The sequence below is a fragment of the Oryza sativa genome, chromosome 1, assembly GCF_034140825.1.
Source record: "Oryza sativa Japonica Group chromosome 1, ASM3414082v1".
Classification (NCBI taxonomy): Eukaryota; Viridiplantae; Streptophyta; class Magnoliopsida; order Poales; family Poaceae; genus Oryza; species Oryza sativa.
In genome coordinates this window covers 42,321,291-42,338,282 of record NC_089035.1, presented here as the reverse complement: position 1 = coordinate 42,338,282, position 16,992 = coordinate 42,321,291, and the positions used below count along the sequence as shown (strand labels likewise).

The following is a 16,992-nucleotide window of genomic DNA, read 5'->3' as shown; positions in this document are numbered from 1 at the left end:
ATGACAGGTTTGGTTATCATATTTGATTCTACATTGTGAAACTAATATATCTAATGTATGATTGAAGCTAGTGCCAAGAATAATAATATGTACCTGTTCGGGTTAATTACTAGTCTATACATATATTTGAGTACTTTTACTAAATTATTTAAAATTCAAAATTAGTCACTGACGTGAACTTTTCGTTTAATGTAATCCTCCATAATTTAAAATTAATGTAACCAACCTCATTTCACATGTGTTTAAAATTCTAATATTTATATTCTTAACACTAACATTTAACTAGTGCAATGTACATGTTGGGAACTATATGGGAAAATATTCAAAGTGAAAACCATACATAAAATTTCTTAAACGCTGGAAATGAAGTTTACGTGTGTGTATATGTGTATATATATATGTATATGTATGTATGTGTATATGTATGTATGTATATATATATATATATATATATATATATATATATATATATATATATATATATATATATATATATATATATATATATATATATATATATATATATATATATATATATATATATATATATATATATATATATATATATATAATTTAGTACAATTTAAACAGTCTGTGCACACTGACCAACTACTTGTGGAGTCACTTGGCAAGTTGGCAACATGAGCAAAGATAATTGTATTGGGCTCTGCGTAGCAGCAGCGAATCTTGCAAGTGGGAAATGCATCACATGTTGGTGCTTCCTCCGTCCCAAAATAAACACAACCATAAGTTTTCATATCTAACTTTAATTGTTAGTCTTATTTATTTTTTAAAAAAATAATTAAAAAACATAAGTCATATATAAAGTACCATTTATATTTTATAATCTAATAACAATAAAAAATTTAAATAATATGGACGATCAAACTTGGATGGAGGGAGAATGTTTTTTTATTGGGCTCTGCGTAACATCGAATCTTGCAATTGAATTTGAGGAGCCACTTGGCAATATGAGCAAAGCTATTCCTATGTCATTATTTTGAAGGGCCATGAATATTCTTATGTGAGTACACAGCCAGACCCATTAACTATGCGACATCCAGATTATATTAGACATACTCTCCTACATGTTTAACCAGAGCCATAACTCTAGTTCTACTACATATATAACCAGAGCCATAACTTTAATTCTACTGTCTTGGGCTTATATATATACTATATCCTAAAATACTAGTATGATGGGTGCATGAGGACCGCCTCACCTTTTAATTCGTGCCCCTATTATCAATTAGGGATGTAGGACTAAGGTTGTGTTTAGTTCGTGTGCCAATTTTTTTAAGTATACGGACACACATTTGAAGTATTAAACGTAGACTAATAACAAAACAAATTACAGATCCCGCCTGTAAACAATGAGACGAATCTATTAAGCCTAATTAATCCGTCATTAGCAAATGTTTACTGTAACATTACATTGTCAAATCATGGCGTAATTAGGCTCAAAAGATTCGTCTCGCGATTTACATGCAAACCGTGCAATTGGTTTTTTTCGCCTACATTTAATGCTCCATACATGTGTCAAAACATTTGATTTGACGGAAAAACTGGAAGTTTAAAGAAAAAAATTTGAATCTAAAGACGGCCTAAACCCAACAATCTCCCTTGTGCACATCAACTCATGTGACCTCCTCCGCTATGTGCCTTATGAAAAATGTTTCAGATTTCTAAATTTGGGTTCTGATGCCACTTATTAGAGTGCACGGCCCGACCACTAATTGTATTGGCAAATTTTGCTACAGAACATTGCTTCATAGTTTTAGCTGTAGGACATCGCACGAATTCACTTTTGGGAGAAAACATTATCTGAACGTGGTTATTTATTACTGGACACCGCACACATTAAAATATTACTTTCCGGTTGAATAGAAGAGATAAAAGGTGTGAAAAGTAAAAAAAAAAAACCCAGCCTCACTTGTCATATTCTTCTTCTTCCTCCTTATTTCACCTTTCTTACGTCGCTGCCGTGGCTGCTCCCCTTACAGATCGCCGCCTGTCGCTGCACTGACACCGCCTTCTTTCCCTACGGTGCGCACTAGTGGGCGCTGTACAAGCTCTGCGTTCTCAGATCACCAGACACCGATGCTCCCCCTTCGCCTGACGACTCCAACATACCGGCCCTAAGCACCAGATAATTTAAGATCGCACGCAAAGCTAGCTAACCATTTCTGTATGCACACATGCACGCGCGTATCCTTTTGATTTTTGCATATGAAGTTAGAGTAGTTAACTTTGAAGCTTTGATGAGATCAAACGGTTCTGAGCTGGACAATGGCAATGGAGCTGCCGAGCTGGAGTCCTCCTCGTGCACATGCTGCCGCCGCTTCCGTGGCGAACAACGGTGGCGGCAGCTTGGTTGGTGACAGCTGTCTCACGGTGGCATCTGGACGCGGCGCACCTAGTAGGAGGTCTCGCACGACGACCACGGCCGCCGCCGGTTGGGACTCTCTCGTCCTGCGCCCGTCGTCTTGAGCCGTGGGCGCATCACCTGCGAGACGCCATGGAGGGAGGTAGAGGAAGGGATAAGGAAGAATTGAAGTAACAAGAAGAGGAAAAGGAAAAGAAAGAAGGGGTAATTTGGTCACTTCGTGTAAAAATTTAGGTCTGCCTCGTCAGCACAAACACACTATTTTAATGGCCGTGGTGTCTGCTGGCAAATAACCACGATTAGAGAGTGTTTTCCCCCCAAAAGTGAGTTTGTGCGGTGTCCTACAGCTAAAACCATAAAGTCGCGATATTTTGTAGCAAAATTTGCCAATTGTATTTTACCCAAGTCACATTAGGCTTGCTCCATCACAGACCCAACCAAAGCTACAACTTTAGATCCTAAGCTTACATAAACCAAAAGACTATTGTCTAATGTGTGAGGACTATCCCCACCTTCCAAGTGCTTTGATACCACTTGTTATAAAACCGACCCCGAAATCACCATCGGTAACCAAACGCAAAAAAAACACCGTAGGAGATCCAAAACTGAAGACGACATCGAGGTATAATATTTGATAACGAAGTTCAGCAAAGCCTACATCTTCGGGGTACCGATTACAGGCGCTCATCCCCGATTCATGACTCCACCCGCAATAGCACTCCCTTGTAGCTTATACAAATATGATCTTGTCTTTTCACCAGTCATAACAGTCTTCCCGTTATTCATGACATTCATGGTCTTCCTATCATAATTTACTTGATACAACCGCCCTTTCTCATGTAGGCTCCTAAGCGAAATCACTCATTAGTCTTGGCACGTGTCTCACATCCCCAAGTAGCATCACATTTCTATCATACATCTTGAACTTAACATCACATACTCCAACAACACAATATCTCATGTCATCGCCTAAACAATACCAAACTCACCGGATTTATATAAAGAGAACCACTCCTGCTTCGATGTCACATGATAAGAACTAGCTGAGTCCAAAATCCTCCCTTCACCAGTCTTCTTGTTAGACACGCTATGAGAATCTCATGCCTATTGCTAGTTGAGCCATCACCATGAGCCGTTAAATTTACAATTGAACTTTTCCTCTTATTCGGTAACGGACAATTCCTTCTTTTATACCCAAAATCATGACACTGATACATACCCTCTTCTCCTTGCCCTTCGACGTCCCCGTATCATTGTCATGCTTTACCTTGACCAACAAATTTTCAGCCAGAGAAGCCTCCGTTGTCTCTTTTTTTTATCTTCTCAAATCCTGCATAAGCATTGCCAAAATTATCTCTCCAGTCTTGATAGTACCTTGCCATATGTCATGGTAGTCACCACATGCTCATGAGGCGTTGGAAGTGAGCTCAGAAGAATTATGACTTTGTCTTTATCGTCCAGTTTCACATCTAAATAGTTTAGATCCTTGACCAACTGATCGAAGACGTCCATGTGCTTCCTAAGATCTGACTCTATCCGTGTTTGTATCCATTTGCATCTACAAACCATACAACTGTTGTTTGAGATATAACTTACTAATAAAAAAACACGAATATTAGAGAATGATCTAATATCAAGTAAATAGAATTTGCATCTACAAACCGTACAACTGTTGTTTGAGATATAACTTACTAATAAAAAAACACGAATATTAGAGAATGATCTAATATTAAATAAATAGAAGGGGTGAGGCTTTGAATCTAGGCCGGCTAGCCCACCACCTCGTGGAGTTAGCTAGGAGACCCCTAGGTGTTTTTCACATATAATTTACTAGTCAATGTCTTAGACATATCCAGGCTCGTCAATTTGTCCCAAATTTTCTTTGGTAAATTTTCCTCCATGACCTAGTACACGACCGAATCCGAGAGACTCAATCATATTGTCGCAGCTTCCTGCACCTTGATTACCTCCTACTTGTCATCATCATCTTGCCCAGTTTCATCTCATCAAGAACCTTGGATATCCTCTACTCTGCCGAGCCAACAAATTCTTCAACCTTGTCTACAAGAGAACGGAATTTTTAGTGCCATCGAACTTTACCAAATCAAACTTAGGGACATCGCTGTCCGTATCGACGATAAAACCAACTCAACCTCTATTACCCTGTTAAATTGATCTGGCCTGATTAATTAACCGAAACTTAACCTGCTAGATCGTACCATTTTTTATTCCTCAAGAAAACCAGACCGGTTTCCTTCACAAATTTTGACAATTTGACCCTTTGAAAAACTAATTTTACAAATGAGTCGTGACTAAAACTTATTAAAAAATAACTCTTTTTATTTAGCGCCAAATCGTATGGCGCTGAACTTAGATACCTCAGCACCAAATAGCACGGCGTTGAATGCACGTTGGCACACCAACTCAGCCTCCTATCCGCGGTGGTACGGCATGCAGCGCCAATTGATATGGCGCTGAACAAAATGGTCATTTTTGAAATAAGTTTTGGGTACGGTTCATTTGTAAAATTAGTTTTGGGAAAAGGTGAAAAATTGTGGGTTTCCTTTGCAGTAATAAAAAGGAATCAGATCCCATTCTCCCTTCGGTTTCCTCGCCCCTTCTCCCTTCGGCTTTTTCTGGGCCCAGCTACCGCCGCCCAGCTACCGCCGCTGTGCTGCCGTCGGCCGGCGCCCCGGCCCTCTGCCGACCACCGAGCAGGAGCCGCGCGCGCATCCTCACTCCACCGGTGAGGCGCCTCTACCAGGAAGGGCCTATGCCACCTCGGAGCCCTGTCGACGCCTCCTCGCCGGAGACCCCGCCTGGCCCCCTCCGCCTCCCCACGAACCGCTGCTGTCTGATGATGCTCGTCGCCAGCAAGCCACGCCGCCCACGAAATCAAGGTCAGATTCGCTCCTGCTTATGTGATTTACATGAGTCATTACGGTGTGCAGATGCCAATTGAAAGCTGCCACATGCACGGCAAGATGAGCAAAGCAGTCAAGGTTCAGGACGATTGACCGTAAGCTTACTGAAAAAAGGAAATTGACATCTCATCGCAAACAAATCAGGCTCGCCCCCTTCGCCGTACGTACTACTAGCCTCACAAGTCACAAGTCACAAACCATCATCTTCACTAGTAGTAGAACCCAGATCGAGCAGCCATGTCTGTTCCTGACGAAAACCCGATTGCGGTGGAGAGGAAGATATTCTCAGCTGTGGATCGCATCCTGGTGAACATAAAAGTCCTAATAGGTGACATCGGGAGCAATCTGAAAAAGCTCCCCAAACAGAGCGACCACTCCTGCAACACCGGCGATGATGAGTTTGACGACGCCGTGGCGCTGCGGCACATCGAGGTCAACATCCATGCCGAACAGCTCGGCGCCGGAGTCAACCGTTTTCAGGACAGCATCGGCACGAAGCACCATGCCGAGGAGGAGTCGATGCCCTCATTGGCGGAGCAAGAAGACGAGCCCGCGCGCCCCATGTCTGGATTGCACGTCAGGCGCCTGCTTGACACCCTCGACGGGCAGCTGATGCAGTGCCTCCTCTGCCTTGCCATCTTCCCGCCAGGCGAGGCCATCAAGAAGAGGCTTCTCATCCACTGGTGGCTCGGGGAGGGGATAGTCCAATCGGCAGACGCAGGGAAGGAGCGCTTCAACGAGCTGTTCGATCGCGGCCTCGTTCAGCCCGCGCTACGCCGAGGCCACTGCCGACGTACACACTACTTCAGAGTGCACCCCGTGGTGCACAACCAGCTTGTGGAGAGCCTAGGTTTCTTCAGGTTTTTGGGTCATGGCAAAGGCAACGTCGACGAATAATGCCTTCCTGTCAGTATTCAATCTCGACATGGAGTACGTGAAGATTCATATCGCAAAATCGAGAATCACCAGAGTCGTGCAGCTTGGGCGGTGGAAGAGGTCAAGGAAGCACCACATCGAGCTGGTGGGAGACAACGACCTACTCAAAAAAGTTTTGGCGTGCAAGAACCTGAGGTACCTCAGCCTCAGGGGCATCTCCCTCATCGAGTCCATACCCGAGGCCATCGGCACGCTTGCCGAACTCCTCGTGCTCGACCTCAGGGCGTGCCACAACTTGGAGAAGTTACCGGGGTCTATCGGCTCGTTGCTGAAGCTAGAGTACCTGGACTTGTCCGAATGCTTCTTACTTGAAGAAATGCCCAAAGAGATCGGCGAGCTGTCCAAGCTGCAGGTCCTCAAGGGTTTTCTCGTTGGCAGTTCAAGAAAGAAGAGCAGCCCATGCCGTCTCGCCGACCTGGCCACAAAGGCGCAGAATCTACGGAAGCTAAACATTACCACTGGACGGCAATCTTTGGTGTGTGATGAAGATGAGCTCTGCCAATTGGCGAAATGCCAGCATCTTGAGTCCTTGACAATAACTTGGATAGGAGAGGCATCTACCGAGCCATATCTTCCTCTTCCTTCCAGCCTCACAAAGCTTGATCTCCGGCGTGCCCCTACCGCAAGCCTTCTTAATATCATTCATCCATCGACGTCGGTGAGCCTGAAACGGCTGTATATTAGGGGAGGGAAGCTCCGTACACTGGGGCAAGACGGCGGCTGGAACGTTGAGACACTGCGTGCTAGATGTCTCAATGATTTGGAGTGTGAGTGGAGTGAGCTCCATGGTTTGTTCCGAGAACTCCGTTTTGTGGAGATGTGGAGGTGTGCCCGCCTTAGTTTCTGGCCTTGCGATGGGCGGGGCGTATGGGACAAAGGATCTCCTTCTCTGGGTAAGTGTCTTACATCTCCATGCATATTACTACCTCTGTTTCAAAATAAGTTCATTTTTCATCCATCCCACATACCAATACAAACTCAAAAATACTATAATACCATATTTTATCAAATCCCAATGCAACTATTCATCTCACTTTATCTACTCCTAATACAGTTATTCCTTGTTTTCACAAACTAAGATACAATGATTATTCTAAAAATAAACTTACTTTGGAACAAATGAAAGAATAAACTTATTTTGGAACAAATGAAAGAGGCTATAATGAACTAAATATGGGATGGAGGAAGTATTATGAACCTACAGTACTGATTTGATTAGCCTAGGACAAGATGAACTGAATATATCACATACGCTCCACTGATTAACTGCAGCTCGCCGATCCATTGGAGTCTGCTACGGAGTGAAAGGCAACAATCTGCCACCATGGCATGAAGTCGTTCAGCTATATGCCTCGAACAACATTCCTGCCATGAGGATATTCTATCCTCACCACGATGTTCTTGAGGCTCTGAGAGGCACAGGCATCGGTATCAGCCTCGACGTTGAGGGCCAATTCCTCCCATCCTTCGCCTCTGAACCCTCCGTTGCGGCTGCCTGGGTGAAGACCAATGTGCAAGCCTTTTACCCTGCAGTCTCATTCAAGTTCATCACAGTCGGCAACCAGGTTGCCCTGAGAGAGATGAGATACATCCTCCCAGCGATGCAGAATATCTATGCAGCGTTGTCAGCAGTAGGGCTGGATCACATCAAGGTGTCAACGTCGGTGAGAAGGGACGTGCTGGGTTTGTCCTATCCTCCCTCTGCTGGTGCTTTCTCCTCAGCGATGGAACAGTACATGGCACCTATTGTGCAGTTCTTGGCCAAGATTGGGGCTCCACTTCTGGCCAGTGTGTTCCCTTACTTTACTTACGTGCACAATCAGGAAGGCATTGATATCGATTACGCCCTTTTCACCTCCCCGGGAACTGTGGTGCAGGACGGTGAACATAGCTATCAGAACCTCTTCGATGCCATTGTGGATGCTCTGTATTCGGCGATGGAGAAGGTGGGTGGCTCAACCGTCAGAATAGTTGTCTCAGATAGCGGCTGGCCATCGGCTGGGGCTCCTGCAGCGACCAAAGATAATGCTAGGGCCTACGTCCAGAACCTGATTAACCATGTGAGCAAAGGGACACCCAAGAGGCCCGTACCTATAGAGACATACATTTTTGCCATGTTCAATGAGAACGAGAAAACCGGTGACGAGATAGAGAGGAACTTTGGGCTCTTTGAACCTGACAAGAGCCCTGTGTACCCAATCACCTTCTCTTAACCGAAAGGATAGTACAAGGAGGCAGCTGCTACAAAAACTCAACCACTTTTCACTGATCCTTCCATTTTGTTTTGGCATTTTATTAGGGGTTGCTATATAACGGAATCCCGTTTAGACGGATACTCGCGAGACAGACCTAGCCCAAAAATCGAGTGGGGGCATCTTATTAGAATTGATAGTGTGCTCAAAATTTTTTACTTAATTACACATTAGTAATACACTAAATATTAAATTTGAGTGGAGTCCTAGGACCCCACTCTACATACTGTGGATCCGCCCGTGCTCGCAAGGTGTCATCACCCTGATACATAGCTGATATCATCCTATCCGGACGAGATTCTATCCTGTAGCATTTCCGTTTTATTAATGCACCTTGAAACTTCCATTCTCTCATCCAGATAACCGTTAAACATTGTGTAATGTAACCGTCCATAATGAATAACGTTATTTCTTCTTGGATTTTCTTTTTATTATTATTATTATTATTATTATTATTATTATTATTATTATTATTATTATTATTATTATTATTATTGTTATTATTATTATTATTATGGCAATGACTTTGTAGTTTCGGCTTTGGAGTGCAATACATTCCGAATTTTGACAAATTGGCCCTTCTACAAAAGTTATTTTAAGAATAACCATACAAAAACTAATTTAAAAAATGAGCCGTGACCTCAACGCCAATCCTAAACCATCATTTCTTACGCTGAGATATCATCCCACGTGGCGTTAATTTGATAGGCAGAGGCGCTGACCTCTGTATTTACTAAATTGGTTGGGTGTTCGAACCCCAGCATCTGAAGGCCTTCTTAGGATTTTCAATATTATTAATATTTATCCTTCTTCATTTTTTAATACTTATTCTCTACTTGTCCTCCTTGATTATAAGGTTTGTTTTTTTAAACACGGAAGGAACAAAAAAATTTTGAAAATTTAAATCATATAATATTTAGTTTAATAAATATAAATTTGCATATTTTCAGGTTTTAATTTTAAAATAAAATGAATTTTAGAAACACGTTAGCTCATTCTAAACTCTAAATTGCAAGTTGAGGACTAATGACAAGGTTTGTATTTTTAAACACGGAAGGAACAAACTTGGCAATTTAAATCATACTTCCTCCGTTTTTAATGTATGACGCCGTTGACTTTTTAACCAACGTTTGACCATTCGTCTTATTCAAAATTTTTATGCGAATATAAAAATACTTATATCATGCTTAAAGAACATTTGATGATAAATCAAGTCATAATAAAATAAATGATAATTATATAAATTTTTTGAATAAGACGAAAGGTCAAATGTTTGTCAAAAAGTCAACAGCGTCATACATTAAAATACAATACGGAGGGAGTACATAATATTTAGTTTATAAATATAAATTTGCACCTTTTCAGGTTTTAATTTTAAAAATAAAATAAATTTTACATACACGTGAACTCCTAAACTCTAAAGTAAGCGCGATCTGGCCAGGATAGGGCACGGTCTGACCGGCTATGGTAGGCACGGTCTGACCGGTGCAGTACACGGTCTGACCGGCCATGGTGGGCACGGTCTGACCGGCAAAGGATGCGGTTAGACCGGTGTCACGACCGGTCATACCGTCAGCTCGGTTTTGCATATAGCCGATTCTTGTGTAATCGGCCGTATAAACACCCGTTGACCCCCATAGCATTATAAGCATATTGTATAGGAGCAAAACTAGAGGTAGCATATGCAACTACACAACGATTATTAGCAAAGGACGGGTTGGGCGAATCGGATGTTACCTTCAGTGAAACTACATCTTGAGGTAGCGGGACGTTTCCTTTCACGACGCCTTGATCGGTCCTAATGTATTGTGTAGTAATATTGTTGAACCCGTTCTCGCTCGTCATTGTTGATGAAGGAATTCCTTGAAATCCGGCCATATAGCTGTCACACCCCAATCTGATACCGCCGTACAACGGCACCTGACAGGAGTGTGTCGTAGGGAAAACGACGCGAACCGCTTCCTACGAAACCGCGATCTCGGTACCAGTCCCAGGACATAGTGCTGGTACCCACGGTGACAAATATGAATCATAGCAATCCTTAAAATAAATAGAGGACTTATTTACCTTAACTTAGGTTGCAGCTCAGACAGCCCGAGGATACAACCGACAACACGGACGAGGCGAACACCAACAGCAGCAGCAGCAGAACCAACGGACTAACACCCAACACCACAGGCGACGGCTGGGAACCAGGACGAAACCCTAATCTTTACTTCACTTTATCTTCTCTTCAGGGCGGAGGAACTATATATATATTTATATAGAGCAAGGGTGAGTACTTTCGTACTCAGCAAGTCACGGGAACTTAGGTGTTTAATGCAAGCTTGGAAGAGAGACAAGGTTGTTTTGCAAATCTTTTATTTGAAGACATTTTGAAATCACTAGGTGATTTACTTCTTGTTAAGTTTGGGTCGAAAAGAGACTTGCGTCTCAAATCGACTTAAGAGGTGCTTTTCAACAACTCAATTGGTAATGTACCGATCTCCCGGGTCAGATAATTACTTCTCGGCTCCCAGAGCCATTCCACTTGATTAATCGGCTCCTAGAGCCTTTTTCATTTTCTCGGACTCCCAGAGTCCAGCTGCCCAGCAGCACAACAATCCGCTTCCACTCGGGAAGCCTAGTCTATGATGTCCGCAGACATCCCGAATCACACAGATTCGTTTCTTGACCACTCAGGTCATCCATCCGCCACATAGGCTGATTCTGGTTACGATTCCCACACCACAACAACTTTTCACAAAGCACAGGCAAACAAATCTACGCAACGGGAACCACCTCACACCCGCCCATGACCGTGGGCACGGCTGTTCGAACAGTTAGTTAACCTCTGCAGAGGGGTACACTTTACCCACAAGACACGAACTTACTCCAGACACTGGCCGGTGTCAGAGGTTCGCGACAAAGCTTTTCCCAAGCCGACCCAGGGTTACCTCATGCCACATAGAAGGATCAAATCCTCACGTAAACATAGGCCATTTTAGGCATTCACAAATCAACTCCAACCACCTTGATCGGTAAGTGAGCAAGCTTCTCGTTCTTGCCTTACCAGGAACCCGGTTTGTCCGACCCCGCCCCGGCGTTCCCAACTATTGGCATGCGAGGTTTCCCTGAACCGACTAGTTACTTAGCCAGGGTGTCCCATTCCACCTTGTGGTTGCACTTTGATTATGCTCGATGAGTTTCCCACAGGAATCGGTCCTTATATGCGAATACGGGACAGTGCCACATAGGCACAACCCCCGCATCGCGAGTTTTCACAATTCATTTTTATTTTCAAACACACCGACACCACATGTCGGGTTTTGAAGGCTTCACAAACCCATTTCCCAAGTTTTCGACAAGCAACGGTATATGTGGGATATTTGGTATACGCGCTTAGAGAGCACGAATACCGAGGTACCACAAGGGTGGAGCGACAAGGAATCAGGGTAGTACGACCTACGGAAATTAGTGCGACTACTGGGTAGGTCCGTCGGTTTGGCACGCAAACCGAGGCCAAGCAAGTTAAGTGTGATTCTAATAATGCAAGTTGCAAACAAAATAATAATGACTTTTCAATTATAGGGGCAATTGATCAAAGGGTGACTTGCCTTGCTCAAGGTCTTCACGAAGCTTCACGAATCTTCGAGAAAACCCGCGATCGACGAAAATCCGATAGCCGCAACTATACGCAAACAATCGAAAACCTACACAAGACCCAAAAGAAAGATCCTATTTAGACTAATTAGTAGTGCCATTAAATAGATCTCAATTTTACGGAATTACTGGAAGTGGAACGGAGTCAATCGGAGTTACGGAGTGGGTGATATGAATTTTGGAAGTTTAATTGGAATTTCTGGAATAAGAGGAATGGTTTATGGAATTTATAGAAATAATATTCTCAAGAATATTATTGACAGTCACTGTCATGTGGGACCAAAGGAAATGGTTTATGGAATTTTGGAACAAGGAATTGATTTATGGGACAAAGGAAAAAGGATTTATTAAATCCCTGAAAAAGAAAAGGATGGAGGGATGTATATTAGACTTTTTCGGGCGGCAAGGGCGCGGCCCAAGGGTCGAAGGAGGCTCGGCCAAGCCATTTGGGCCGGCGCGGGCGCGGGAAAGGCGGCCCATTAGGGCGCGCGGAAGGGGGAGGGATCGGTCCGGTGGACCGGGTGCACCTCGCGGGGTCCCGGGTGGGGCCCACATGTCGGCGGCAAGGTTCACGGTGGGGAGAGCGCACGCGGGTGCGGTGCTAGGGTTTGGTGGGTGCGGTGTGGGGGCGTGCGCCGGGTGGATCGGATGGCAGCGGGCCCACATGCAGCCGGTTGGCGCACCGTGGACCGTGCGCGCGAAGGTGGGGAAGGGAGGAGGCGGCTGACCCGGTCGCAGCCGACGTGGCTCCGACGTGGCTGCCACGCGGGCCAACGGGAGGAGGAAGAAGGGGAGGCCGGGAATGAACGGCGGACGGCGGCCGAGTTCACCGGAGCAAGGCACGACCTCAGTGGAAAAAGGGAGCACACCGGGGAGGAGGGAAGGGACGAGAGGAAGCGAGCCGACGGCTTGGATTCGCCGGAAAGAGGCCGGAGGCGGCGGATTGCGGCGACGCACGCTGGCGGCGAGAAAAAGGGGAAACGGCGGAGGGGCGACAAGGATTAAATTCAAGGTGGTGGGAGTATCTCTGGGAGTCGGGGATTCCGTTTCCGGCGCCGGATAGGGTGGAGGAGCATCGAGGAGGGCTAGCGTCGACGGCGGCCTCCGGGAGCGGACGGTAATGGCGGCGAAGCCATGCCAGGTGACGGCATTGCTAGGGAATGGTTTGGGGAGGCCCTAGGGAGCTCAAGGACGGTGTTGGTGAGGGTGGTCGATGAGCTGGGGCCCGACGACGGCGCGCGACTGCGCGCGGCGGCTGAAACAGAGCAACGGCGAGGCGCGCGGTGCATTGTGCGGCAGGAGGAGGAATACGGTGGGGAGCTCACCGGCGAGGGAGGAGCGGCGTTGGCGACGCAGAGGGAGTCGTGACGAGGCGGTCGCGACGGCGGGGAGGCGCGGCACCGAGAGGGCGCGGCCGGGCAAAGGAGGGAAGCAACGAGGCCGAAAGGATGATGTGTGCATGCACACACTCTTGGCCACGGCAGTGCGGCACCGAGCTTGACGAGGCCGACGCCGAGGCTCACGCGGCCATTGACACAGCGCGGCAGCGAGGAGGCAGTCGCGGGGGCAAGCAGCTGGCGGCTGGCAACAATGGCGCGGGTGGTTCGGGCGAGGCGAAGACGAAACGAGAGGGGAGGGCGCGGGCTTTATAGGCGAGAAGGAGAGGTCGGTTTGGAGGAGGGAAACCGACATTGGTGGTCAAGCTTGCTCGGCTGGCGCGGCGCTTGCGGTCAAGGAGCGGCAGGTGGTGACAGCGGCTGTGGTCGGGGAAAAAGGCGAAAAGGGGAGGGAAAAGAGCTTGGCTCCCTTGCCACTTTGGGAGGAAGGAGGAAGGAGGGAGAGAGAACGAGGGAGAGGAGCACGAGCTCTGTCTCTTGGTTTTGGAAGGATGCGGCATGGAGGCATCGGGGCCGAGCGATGATAGCGGCGATGACGGCTAAAGGCGAGCGGGGCCGGGCGGCTGCGCGGCGCAGGCGCGGGGACAGGCGGCGTCTGGGCTGACGTGGCGGCAACCGGGCGGTCAGCCACGCGCGAGCGCGCAGGAACGAGCGAAGGCGGTGCAGATTTGAGCGGCGTTGGCGGGAATCGACGCCGGGGAGAGAGAGAGCGAACGGAGAGGGAGAGAAAAGGCAGAGAGGCGGGAGCTCTCTTCCTCTCTCAGCTCTGCTGAGTGACCACGTGCAGCGCACGTGAGAGAGAAGGGCAGAGGGGAGAGATGGGCCGAGGGAGGGGATTCGGCCCACGAACCTGAGGGATGAAAATTAGACTTTTGCTTAGAATTTGAGTTGGAGAGAATTTGGATTGGGAATGGAATTTGGATATCTTTCGAGTTGGTACAAGTATTTGGCGAGAATTCAAAGAGAGGAATTGAATTTCGGAATTTGATCTCGGTGACTTGAATCAGGATTGGAAATTTGAGGTGGAGGATTTCGATTTTGATGAGAGGGGGCAACGGGATTTGAATTGAGATCCTGGCACGACTTAGACTCTCACACAAAGAACGAAAATTTTCGCAATTAGGATTTTGCCGAATTAGTTTTTAACGCCTCACGAAAAGCGGAGCGTTACAATAGCTCATAGCCGAAATATTTGACCGAATAAATTAATATACGGTCTTGATTTCCGTTGGTATGCTACTGTGTGTATGTAGCAAAAATTTACAAAAACTGAAACTTCCTAGTGATAGCCGATGCAAATTGAATCGGCTTTGATTTTTTCTTTTTCGGTAACAGCGTGCAGCAAGAACAGAACTGTTTCTGTCTCGTGTGTATTGTTAGCGATGCTACTCCACGTGACAAACGTATAAAGAGGTGTCACACTCTCGCAGCGGCGGTGGACGGTTTACGGTGCAAACCGACAAAGATGGACTAAAACTAGGGTAAAATAAAAAACATAGTAAAAGAACGATTGAAGTAAGCGGCGACGAGGTGGAGAGGCGGCGGCTCCTCTCCCGACGATGATGATGACTGTCGCGACCAAGATGACTACCGCGACCACGACGACGACTGCCGCGAGGACGACTACTGCCGCGACACCGACGCCGACGCCTATGGGGGCGGCGGTGGATGAAGGAGGAGAGCCATTGTCGGCTGGAGGGGGAGGCTGGCAGCGGTGCGTTTTTTTATTTGCTGAAATGTTTTTTTGCAGGCGGGTGAATCTATCGCCTACGAAGATATCGTCCGAGGGCCCGCATGCGAAAATCATCTATTTTTGCAGGTCTTTGCTTGCAAAAAGAATGCCCGTCCGCCTGGAAAGATGGATTTGGCCCGCCAGCAAATACCTTTTTTTTAAAGGAGTGAGAGCAAACTATGATGACAAAGCTCAGCTAGATAAAAAAAATGTGAGCCTAGAGCTAAATTAGTCAATTTTTATTTGAAGCTCAGTTGTGTGTTTTCGCTTTTACTTTTTAACAAATACGCAATAGGAAGCAAGGATAAAAATGTATTTTCAAAACAGGGCAAATATTTGTCATATTTTGCAAAATCTCAGTCAAAACAAGTTGCGAATACACGAGTGCTGTTCAAAATTGAGGCAAAAATGCAATTGTAAAAAAGGGTAAAAATGTCTTTTTCATGCTCAACTTAACATGGTTATGTTGTGAAACAAATCTCTAGGAGATAAGTCTCTTATGGGCCAATCTGAACCAGAGTAGAGATAAGATATATCTCTTCCTAAGACCCATATATATACAGGGGCAGGGTGAGACATATGAGATTGGCTTGTACTCAGATGAGATCTATAATGAAGAGAGAGCTACAACCTATATATGTGTTCATTGTCTACTTCTGCAATGTTCTTGAGGGCAAAGGGATGGGCCTACTGCTATGGGAGGGACAGGGAACGGATCTGGTGATCCGCTAATAGGCATGTTGGTTTACAACAGGTTAAACTCACCATATATTCAAACTAGGGGCAGAACTCTGCTTCATTTCAAAAAAAAGCAGGGAAATACCCTAAAAAGTTAGGGCAAAATTATCATTATCGGTAAATATAGGATAGCTCCGAATTCTGAAGGACTACTTACATATATAGTTTTAGAGCTACCCCGAGGGCTCAAGCCACATGCCTGGCTTTGCCACTGTATGATAATGCAAAGCTCGTTCTTTTGTGTGTAAGGGTGTATACAATGATTCTTGAGTGTGTTTTGGTCTAGGAAAAAAATACATTGTACCAATTGGATTATCTCTTGAGTGTAAATACAATGTAATATATTTGTACCAATTGAAGTTTCTTGTCTTAGATAATTGAAAAAAATGTTTTTGCTTAAAAGAAATCACAACCACTTATATTCCATAATTCACTTAATAGAGAACATATAAAAACTAGGATATAACTAGACAATAACTAATAATACCAATACAAAATAGAGAAACATGTATTCAAGTCTGTTTGTAAATCTCCATCCGAGGCTGGGAAATATCTGCATGACCGTTTTCTCTAGATTTCGACCCACAGTATGTATTAGTTCCTTGTCATCATCACAATTTTGTAGTTATGTCCAAAATTGAAACCAATACATTGTCCTAAATAGTGTCTGGATATAAGATTTCATTTAGAATTTATCAAAAATCATATCATTTCTACGAGGCAATGTTTTACCACTATGTGGCCACAGACTTGCAGAAGACTGCAGCAGTCTTGCATGCTATTGTTGTTGTCAACCAACCAATAAAAAACCTTGAAGGTTTTCTTTATTCATGAAGCATACCATCATCAAAACCATAACGCCGTATGTCACAAAAAACACGCGCGCGCACACACACTAATGCGACATACGGAGAACGTTAACATACATCCAGCATTATTAGAGCATTGCTCACCTGCAGCTCCATGTTTATTTATATTGGAAGCT

General features: G+C 45.3%; 1 protein-coding gene across 1 annotated transcript; it reads left to right on the top strand.

The window, feature by feature from the left end:
* The first annotated feature begins 4,990 nt into the window (after positions 1–4,990).
* LOC4325836 (uncharacterized) lies at positions 4,991–8,918 on the top strand. The gene is made up of 2 exons (XM_015795591.2): positions 4,991–7,139; positions 7,519–8,918. The coding sequence occupies exons 1-2, from the start codon at positions 6,182–6,184 to the stop codon at positions 8,457–8,459; spliced, it is 1,899 nt and encodes a 632-aa protein (XP_015651077.1). The 5' UTR covers positions 4,991–6,181; the 3' UTR covers positions 8,460–8,918.
* Positions 8,919–16,992: the final 8,074 nt, after the last annotated feature.

Coding starts and splice junctions, on each gene's coding strand:
- LOC4325836 (XM_015795591.2), top strand. CDS start 6,182: ATGGCAAAGGCAACGTCGACGAATAATGCCTTCCTGTCAGTATTCAAT. Junction 7,140..7,518: donor CAAAGGATCTCCTTCTCTGG/GTAAGTGTCTTA, acceptor GATTAACTGCAG/CTCGCCGATCCATTGGAGTC.